Genomic DNA, 11082 nt, shown 5'->3' with positions numbered 1-11082 from the left:
ATTTTTATACGTAATTTATCGATAACAAATTGATTCGATATTTAGACTGAAAGTTGGAATTAACGTAAATTTTATCTTTTTCTTTAACAGAAAAATATGAAAATATTCTAGAAACTAGTTGTTTGTACGAGGCATTGACCTAACATGACTTCCCAACTCGTATTAACGGACTTAGGCTTGAAGATTAGTATTTTAGGTACTTAGAAACCGTTTATTAAACACTTACTCAAATAAACATTTATCAAGTCACCTTAGCTTAATGAATGAATATGACAAAGACCAAGAATCTTACCTGGTAAGAGCGAAAGCAAGTACCGAAAGTCTTACCATGTAAAGTGAGAGCGACGACTTTTACCACAGTTAAGGCTTATCGGGTAAATTGTTGCATACGATACCGTTTTGGTAGACTAAAATCTTACCTGGTAAGTAAGTAATGGTGTTGAATTTACAGGTTAAGTGTTTAGGTAAACGATCTTTTATTTGAGCCCATGTTTGGCCCTCGAAAGTCGAAACACCGGCCCTTCTAGGTATTGTCCTTAGAGTAGGTTTTGTTCTGATTTAAATAGTAGACATTATGTGCATATCTATATGTGTCTATGCACCATATACGATAACATCATTGTACGTATTTTGTGTTAAAGTAGACTATGGGGCTGCTTACCTAAATGTTTACCCGGTAAATGTTTAACGTTATGAGTCTAACACTATAATTTATTTTACTGGATATGATTGTAGTACATCAAAACGTATCATATGCAACAATTTACATGGTAAGCACTCACCCGAATAAGAGTCGTCACCCTCACTTACCGGGTAAGACTCTCCATCCTTATCATCACTCTTACCGGGTAAGATTTTTGGCCCTTATCATATTCATCCGGAGAGGAAAATTACCCGGTAAGTACTTACCGGGTAAGCGTTTAGTAAACAGCCCCTATGTATTTAAAAAAAATGTAGTAAATATCTTACATGACCAATCATTTGTTTCACTAATGCATCCTGATGAACAGTTCCCAAAAAAAATTAAATTTCCAATCTCCAGTTTCTGTACGTGTCAATTCCAACAGAACAACAATTTACGAACTTATCTCTTTGACTTGAGCACATGTAAATTGTTTGCTCCCATTTGTTTTCATATATCGACTTTTGATCGCCCAACCGTTGTTTTTGCTCATCACTTCGTAGCGTCTTCATTACTCTTTTGGATTTCTCGATAAGCATTTGCTATTAATAATTGTCGTTTCCATTATTGCTTTTTTCAATTATCGATGTTCGATTGATGTATGCATCTTTCAATTTACGATGTTGTACCGATTTTTATTTATACCATCTTCACGGGTCCTTCTTAAAAAGACCCTTACGTTTGGTCATGCTTTCTCTCCTACCGGTCGAGCTTAATTTCATTCAGCCACTCCTCAGCTCACTTCACTACCTTTTTTCTTATTTGTCGTAAGTGTTATTTTTTAATTTTGTAAGAATTTTCTTTTTATGATATTTTTTGCTTTTAATAAAAAGGAATATGTAATTAAGTTTTACACCCAAGTTTGGCAACCTACCGAGAAAGACGAGACCTGTAAATTTACACTAGCATCGAGCTGAGAGGGAAATTTCGATAAGAAATCAAACTAAAAGCGTGTTCAGTAAGCAAAAACAAATACGTATTGGTTTATTTCATGAGGACAAAACATCACAAAGGTCATGTAGAACATTTCTATTGACTTATTCCGGTGTAGCACCGATAATAAACACTTTTGAGTGTTTGAATAAACAACTTATACCGGTGTTAAACCGGTAATAAGAAGTTTTTAAAGAAGCTAAACATTTCTGACTTATAATAAGTTGATAAGTGCTTTTGTAGAAAAGTATAAATTGTTTTAAATAAGCAATCCTAAACACCACTTATTAACATTAAGACGTAGAAAGACTATTTGCTTACATCTTTTTTAATTTATGCCACTTTTATGCATGAATTGGTTTCTAATACTTTTATTTGTATATCATCTCATTGATTCAGATATAAGAACCCAGATGAATAAACTTCGTATTTTATCATTTTGCTGTAAGATCTGGTATTAACAATTGAAGTAGATTTACTGTTTGTGTAAAATTTCATACTGATTTTATGGATTTGATGTTACCCATTGGAGTATGGAGATGCACTTAGCTAGATGTGATGCCGAACTTCTACGTTCATGTTTTGTAGGTGTATATAAAGTCGATCGGGTTGGATGATTTATGCGACTTAGGTACCTTTTCGTTTTGAAAAGTGAGGGTTAAAAGCGTTCGAAAAACAACTAGAGGGGTACAAGATAATATTTATGAATAGTTTAGGGTCCAATTAACAAATCTTGAGCACGCCGTGATAATATTGAATTGCGTGAACCAACGGAAGACGTCGTTGTCGTCTCCGATTCAAGTGGAGAAGCCATGGTGGTTTTTGTCACGATTTAAAGTTTGTTTCAATTTATAATTAAATATTTGAAATAAAAAAATATAATAATTTATACTATATTATAAAACATTTGATAAAAACTCTAAAAAAATATTTTTTATACAAAAAATATTGTTTATTAATATATATTATTTAAAATTCAAGATTACAAGTAAATAATAAATAAATATAACTTATTAAAACTCAATGTTTGAATTTATGTAACTAACTGCAGATAAACATAATCAAATATTGGATAAGCATTCCATTTTAATAATAAAAAATCTAAAATATAATTAAGATAATCAATGTGTTATAACAGAATATTTTAATTATTATCTTTATAAAAAATTATATTATTAAATTTAAATAAATCACTTTGTTATTAAACCTAAATTAAATTATAATCAAAAAAATGAATTAAAGAAATTACGTAATAAAATAAGAACTTTTAAATAGTTAATTTGATATTAATATGGATATATATTTTTTAAATTTTTTTAAAGATATCTTCAAATTTATATTTTATTTAAAAATAAAAACAATATTTTTTTCCTCAAAATTACATAAAACCGTATTATAACATCGACATGAGACAAAAATAAAACGAAACATTAAATTAAGGTGTATCTCGCTGTATTACACGAATACCCTTCTAGTTGTTAATAAATAAATTAGTAAATTTATTGGTTTTAAAAAGCAATTGTAAATTTAAATTAATACCCAAAATAAAACTTATATCAATTTGAACAAATTAAAAGTTAATAAAAAAAGTTTCATACATATGAAATTAATCAAATATTATTAAAAGGACAAATTGTATGAAAAAAGTAATATATTTTAACTTGATTTTTATTTTGGGTAATGAACTTTCAGAACTTTCATTTCAGTACCTAAAATGTAGAGTTTTGAACATTTAAGTACCCGAGTAACCTGTTAAAGCATTAACCATTTATCATGTTGATGTGATGAGTGATGTGAATCCAACCCAATATTATTTGCTGACGTGGTTAGTGACATGATTTTTTTTAAATCTAAAATTAGTCTTTTTTTAACCTAAAATATTAGATAACAATGACGACGTTATGATAAGAGAATTTTTATACAAAATTATCATATGAAATGTTATCTCGAGAATATATTACACATAAATTTATGTGGACAATGGTTATAACATAGAAATTCGACAACTTGTGTCGTGTCATCAAAATTCAAGTCAGTAGGTTATCTACGTTATAATAAAATTTTCATGGTATAATGCTTAAAAAATATTTTGAAATAGAATATTATAATAAAATAAATAAATAAAAATATAATTTATAATAAATGAAATTTAAGAAAGTACAATATTGTTTCTTGCACTTGATCATGGTTCTAGATAACTTGTTATGGTGTGTTATTGCATCAAGGCTTCGGTTCGCCGTCATACTAACCTCTATTACTCCACTCTAAGGCTTGACTTGCATTTTAACCCATTATGACACGTTACAACACGTTATGGCACGCCACAACATGTTATTACGTAAGGGGTGGAGTTACTATAATATATAACTTGAGAAACAAATGATCATTATGTACAAGACCTAGGATTTTAATAAATATTAATTTGTTATATAATACACACATACACATATATATATATATATATATGTGTGTGTGTGTGTGTGTTATATCTTAAGGCATGCCAAAAAAACATCATAGTATGATCACATCATTTGGAAGCTTACATTTAACCTAGATAATAATATATAAGAAGATACAAGATTGTGGTTTTAAAATAACTATTGTTACAAATTATTGATCGTAATATAATTAAAAGTGTCATGGTCATTGACTACAACATGGGATACCATGCATGGGTATCGTGGTCGGGTTATTACGGTAGAATTTTGATTATTCTGCACTTGGAACGTGCTCAGACTTTAAAACAAAGAGAAAACAAGTAAGCACGGGAATGGGTCGGAAATGAGATGGGGACCTCAATCCTCGTCCCCATTCCCCGATTATTTATCTTTATCTCCGTATCCATCCCCGTCCCCACCGGGGAATATAATCACATTCCCACCCGTAAATCAGCCTTTACACAAAAACCGACTGGGTCTAATGTTTCAAATACAAAAGTTCAATATCTATATTATAGGTTCAATTCAAAAATGAATTTGGTTGATAAGGATCGACTATTTTTAGTCAATTTCCATAGAAAAGAAGTACAGAAAAGGATATGCATCGATCAAGCAAGTATTAAGTCCAGAGAATATCATCCACAAAAATAAAACCAAACAAAGCACGTTGTAATCGACCCGGCTGGAATTGGATGACAATATGATCCACAAATTATCAAAAACAAGACCAATAACATGTCATGGAAATAAACGTCTAGATATTAACGTATTCAATATGTAACGTTCTTCGGAAGGTTGCGGATTACATTACTTTTCATGCCCATTTTGGATCGCATCGCCTCCACCCCTGACCTATTCATCTGCTTCATCACCTTCATCCTCACCATGTTCTCTCTCGATTGCACCGTTGACAAACCCATGCTTCTATACCTGGATATGTACACATGTTCAACATCATGCATAAACTAAATCAAACCAAACAAACCAACGCACTACATTCCACTCGAAAGTAGGATCTAAGAGGGATGAGATGTACAGACTTATCCTCCATCCCAGACCCAGAGGGTAGAGCGGCTTAAATTCACCCAGGAAATTAAATGATGGCTACAATTCATGTTTGCTTTAAATCTGTCTCAGTCGTGAATTTGGAGAGTAGCTCATTATAAGTTGCAATAAAAGTTGTGGGATATTTAGGCTTACCTTGCAGCCAACACAGCAGTAATGGCAATTCCATTTGGAGATGGACGTGGTTTTTGACGATAATAGCGCAAATATTCCCTAGAGCCAATTGATTTGGTTGATATTCTATCATCAATTGCTCTACTTATTATGAGTTCAGACCCACCGCTTCCGAGCTCTATGCTGTCACCTGTGCCATCAGCAGTCACGAGCTGCTTCCCATCTCCATCTAAGTAACTAGAATCATAGGAAAATTATCATATCAGCTAGTCATACGTGGTTTTACACTTTTACAGTAGTCTACATGCTATAAAAGGTGCATCAAGAAGGAACAATAGGAAACAGAGCTATGCTACATGAATTGGATTGCAAGAAAAGAGAAGTCAGATTCATTGATAAATACCTGCTGCTATAATCATAGAATTCTTCCAATTCAGCTTCTTCCTCTTCATCATCATCACCATAGTGCACTCTGCAATGACTTTTTGCCACCATATGCTTCCTAACTGCTTCTACACTGTTGAAAGGCTGGCAATTACTATTGCAGTATAAGCAAGTGTAATCACGTTTAACCTGTACAAAGAACCATAATAGTAAGACAAGTGTCGTAACCTCTTAGGGATAACATGAACACACATAATACTTTTTTTGAAGTACATAATATAATTTATATAAGGCAAATGCAACAAAGGCCATTGGTGAGGTTTGAATCCCTGACCTCTTAGGAGGCAAAGGCTCAGATACCGCTAGGCCAAAGGCCCTTTGGTCATAATACTTCAGTCCTAAGAAAAGAAAATTCTTTCTAATATCAAATGAAGTTCCCTTCGTTCACAAGTAGAAACCTTAAATTTCAAATTACCAAATGCGATCGATACATGATGAAAAACTGAATCAAGAATCCACATGCGATTTTTTTACCATCATGATCTTATATATTAAATTAATCACCCTCAGAAGTGATTTTGACAGGGAAATTCAGATGATCTCTTCTGCTATACATGGAGTGCCATCCAAAAGATGTACCCCAACAAAAGATTGCAAAGTAACCACCAATTGGCCTTTGCCTCAATAGTATATGGATCTCTACAATCCTTTACATGTAAACTCGAAGTCTCTTTAGAGACATGGGTTTGCATGTTTGTTTGACCATTTCAGAAAGAAAAAGGAATAGAAAAAGAAGGATTGCAAGTATCTTACCTTAAGTCCAAGATAGGTAAGAAGACCTTTTGGATCTTTCAGATACTCAACATCAGGTATGAAGAAACCATGATGCTTGTGCATATGGATCATGCACCTTTCAATAGTTTTATGGTTTTGGTCACACATAAAGCAACAAGTTGAATCCAGCTCATCCTCATCCTTGTCCTCATCCATATCCTCATCAGAAGGCACTCCATTCATCTCCATATGGTTCAAAGATGATGTCATTTCACCAATCACGTCATCGTTTTCGTCAACCTCCTCCCATTCATCACTTCCATCACTTTCCTCACTGAACTCCTCTTTATGTTGGAGATGCTTGTTCACAATACGGGGTGGAAGTGGCCTTATTATTGCCGCATCCTCGTTTTGGTGCCCATCCAGGGATACCCGAGTGGTATGAGCCCGGGAATTTAGATGTTGAGCATGAGCCTTGGAACTTCTATATCCTTTGCCACAAAGACCACAAGTATACAGCATAGGAGGTCCGGTCAGCTTACTTTTCTCTTCCGCAAGTGCGGACTGTCTAGCTAAGAAGAGTGCTTCTGTCACTCCTGGAACCCCTGCCATCTGAATTTCGAAGCCCAACTCATTAATTACAAATATGTGACAAATAAAATGACGAGATGTATCAAGAGAACACCAACATACACCTTCCATTCTGCTTTAAAAGAAATCAAATATGCATTAAACATTTACTACTCTGCTAATAGAACATGTTTGATCTCACACAAGAAAATCCATGTACAATGAAATTAAGATGACAAGAAAGTTTGAAGTCAAGATAAAGGGATTATGAGTATTCTAACAGTTAAATTCAACTATCGAGTACTTTCTTTCTCTTATTCTTTCTCAATCAATCATGTTTTACAAGGGCCGAACAAAGAGCATCTGGCTTCACGGAGAAGCGACATAAGAGGCAAACTTCTGTATTTTCCCCATACATCTAAGCAAAGATGATCAACTGAATTTTCTCCTTAGCCTCCTAACTAAAAAAATCCTCTACAAAATTGAGCACAAGAACCGAATAAAACTCTGATCATTTACAATCTTTCCCTTATATTACAGATCCAGAGCAAGAAAACATCAGAAATTGCTACAGATTACAACAGTAGCATCTACCTCTATCATACTGTCATCAAAACAAGTCTTCAACATTGTCACCAACTAACTATTAACAGTTAAAATAATCCAAAGAAACAAATTCCTAAAGACTTGAGACAGCAAATTCCTCTACTTCTATAACGCAATTAACATGTTCCAAACTTCCAATCAACAAAGTTGATGGAGATAATTTATCTCAGTGAGAGAGGAACCAGGAATGTAGATGTCGGAACATCTGTTTTTAAGTTCAATGGTGCAAAAAAATTGGCTCAAAAGCAAATAATTTCATCGTGACAGCGCAAACCAACCGATTTTATACCAAAATTAGTAAGAAGACCTTTTGGATTTGATAACAATTAGGTTAATCAGAAAAAGAGTAAAATCGAAGAAATTTAGTAGTTAACGCTTAACATACAGAAATTTAGCTTAAAACCTAATGAATAAACAAAGTCTATAGATTAATTTACCTTGCGTTTGAGGTTGTAGCGGTGCCATTCAGACTTGTAATGAGTCTTCTGATCGTTTTCATCAATGAGTTCTTTGTTGCAGGCGTTGCATGCTAACGCCGACATATTTCTAGAGAGAGAAAGAGAGGTAGAGATTGAGAGAGAGATACGAGCTATAACTAAAAACTGGATGTATACGAAGGGAAGGGTTTAAAGGCGGAGAACGTCGGTGGGAGGGAGGTAGTCGGCGAAGGCAAGACGACCTGACCTAATCGCTCGCGTCATGTCCCGGTGGCGCTAGTAGACCCGTCACCCGTGCCAGATAGCCCACTAAATACGACCCGTTAAAAAGCAGGGCTTTTAATATTTTTCTTATAAATAAAAGGTGTTACGCAATGATATTTATATTTTGATCCGGTTAAATCATACTAAAAGGATATTCGTACAATATAATAAAATACATTTTTATTTTAATGTTTTGTTTTATTTTTTTATTTTTATTGATATAATACGGTTTATGTGGTTCCGATAAAGATAATATTTTTACTTTTAAATAAAAATAAATTTGAAAAAGTATATCGATATTAATATCAAATTAACTATTTAAAAGTTCTCATTTTTTTTTTACAATTTTCTTCATTCAATTTTTATTATAATTTAATTTAGGTCTAATAGCAAAGTAATTTTTTTTGGCTTAACAATATATTTTTTATAAAGATAATGATTCTGTTACAAATCAATAATTATCTTAAAAAATATTTGATTATGTTTATCTACAGTTAGTTATACGAATTCAAAAATGAAACTTTGATAAATTGTACTTAGGCAAAATTTACTTGTAATTTTAAATTTTAAATAATATGCATTAATACACAGTACTTCATGAATAAATAATGGTTTTTAAAAGTTTTTTGTCAAATGCTTTATAATATAATATAGATACTAAAAATATAGTAAAAAAATAAGTTTTATTGTTAGTTGTTGTTTATCAAACACTTACTAGATAAGTGCTTACTGGTAAAATTCAACACTATCAGTTACTTATCGGGTAAGATTTTAGTCCACCAAAACGGCATCGTATGCAACAACTTACCCGGTAAGCGTTTACCATGGGAAGAGTCGTCGTTCTCACTTACCAGGTAAGACTCTTGGTCCTTGTCTCGTTCTTATCAGGTAAGATTCTTGGTGCTTACCATATTCATCCGATAATGTAATGTGACTTGGTAAGCGTTTATCCGAGTAAACGTTTGATAAACGGCTCCTAAATGTACATAAGAAGAAGATCGTAGCTGTGAATAGATTTAGGGTCTATTTTTTCAGGTTCATTCCATGTGCGGTCCAGACCCACAAGTGATCATCGCTACCCCATACGAGTGTCGTGTTTAGCATAAAGTTTGTTTAAACGTCAGAAATAACCAATTTCATATGATTTTATTGATAAATAATAGAATCAGAACTCACTGAACACTTAACATCATCAAAAGTAATTATTGATGTTTTTAAATGCATTTAGACACTATTTTTTGCATCGTATTATATGATAATTGATTGTCTTATTCAATATTACCAAATTCTTTTCGATGAAGATCATGTGATATTTTTTTTTTTGAAATATGAGTTAAGCTGAGAAGTGTAAGAAGGAATTTGAACCCTTAATCACTTTTAATCTCAAACTAACCCATGAATTGCATTTTGTAAAGGAATTTATCTGGTTTAGTGTTGATCTAATGTTTCTCTTCAATATGATTTGATCCAATAGTGGAGATCCCTTATTACCCTTCTCAATTCCCACCATAAGTAGATCAAAAGGAAGGGAAACGATAGCATGACCATCAGTGTAATAGCCGATGTGAAGAACATACAACGATGGGGTGACACAGAGTGACGAGGGAGAGTGATACCATTGTTTGTAAGGAGGTTGAAGGGCGTTAAGTTTGGAAACGGTAAAACTGATTTAAGTTTCTTTTTTAATTTAATACCTTTATAATCGGTTACAGGTAGCTGTGTTTGTTAAAAAGGTGCAAGTAACTAAATTTTAAAAGTTCTTTGGTTTATTTATTATAAAAAATATGTTCAAGGACTTGATCATTAAAAATAAGAAAGTGTAATGATGTTTCATTCAAAAAAATAGTTCAGGGACTTGATCATTTAAAATAAGAACGTTTAATAGTTTTTTCATTTAAAAATATAATTTAAGGACTTAATCATTTAAAAATGTGATAATTTGTTGGGTTTTTATGAACTTTTTTTTGTTTTTTTTATAATAATAAAAATTAGACGAAGGTATCATATTTTGATGGAGATAATAAATTATACACCATCTCCTATAAACTGGTATATCTCATCCCTCCCCGATTTCCCCTCACCATTAACATCGGTTAGTTAGGGTTTGGATATGTGTTATAGTTTAATTTTGATTTAGGGTTCGACTGGTGTTTATCAGTTGCTGGTCCATTTAGGGGTTTGACGTGATGTTGATTTTGGTCTTAGATATCAATTTTGATTTTGGTTTTTGGATCTTAGGTTTTGACTTAGATTTCGTGTAACCAGCCAAGAGGTTTGGTCCCTGCATAATCGACAAGGGATTCATGTAACAGAAGATGGATTTGGTCCATGTGTAATTGGTGGATTACAAAAGGGAAGAGGGTCCCCAATGATGGTAAAATGACTAAAATACCCTTTATTAAATTGGACTTAACAAAAAAAGTTAACAGTCGTTTGGATGTAGAACAAAAACCGTTACAAGGTGTTAAACGTGAGAGATAAATCTGTTCAAATAAAATTGCGGGACGAAAACCGTTAAAATTGACAGACGTTAGGAACAAAAAATGAACTTTACTCTCCTTCTTTAAGCTAATTATATTATTTTGTTTAATTATTTTTGATTGATTAATATTTAATTACTCAAATTCAATTTAAAGTTATAACATATTTTCTGAAATTAATATTTTATTCAAACGATTACTAATCTAGTTTTAAATTAATTCATAACATTTACTTCAAAAAGAAATTGATTTATAACTATCTATGTCTATACTATATTATAAAACATTTGGATAAAACTTTTAAAAACTCTTAAAATTATTAAAAACTCTTAAAT

The 11082-nt window shown here is 32.2% G+C and overlaps 1 protein-coding gene across 1 annotated transcript; it reads right to left on the bottom strand.

Annotated features, from left to right (window-relative positions):
- Positions 1–4701: 4701 nt before the first annotated feature.
- LOC112527720 (cytoplasmic 60S subunit biogenesis factor REI1 homolog 2-like) lies at positions 4702–8212 on the bottom strand. Its single transcript, XM_025138497.1, has 5 exons — positions 8004–8212; positions 6430–7002; positions 5636–5805; positions 5254–5469; positions 4702–4983 (listed from the first exon to the last, which is right to left on the bottom strand). Exons 1-5 carry the CDS (start codon positions 8106–8108, stop codon positions 4824–4826), a joined length of 1224 nt encoding a protein of 407 aa, XP_024994265.1. The 5' UTR covers positions 8109–8212; the 3' UTR covers positions 4702–4823.
- Positions 8213–11082: the final 2870 nt, after the last annotated feature.

Source organism: Cynara cardunculus (genome assembly GCF_001531365.2).
Source record: "Cynara cardunculus var. scolymus isolate 2C chromosome LG 15, CcrdV1, whole genome shotgun sequence".
Lineage (NCBI taxonomy): Eukaryota > Viridiplantae > Streptophyta > Magnoliopsida > Asterales > Asteraceae > Cynara > Cynara cardunculus.
This window is presented reverse-complemented; position numbering and strand designations above follow the sequence as displayed.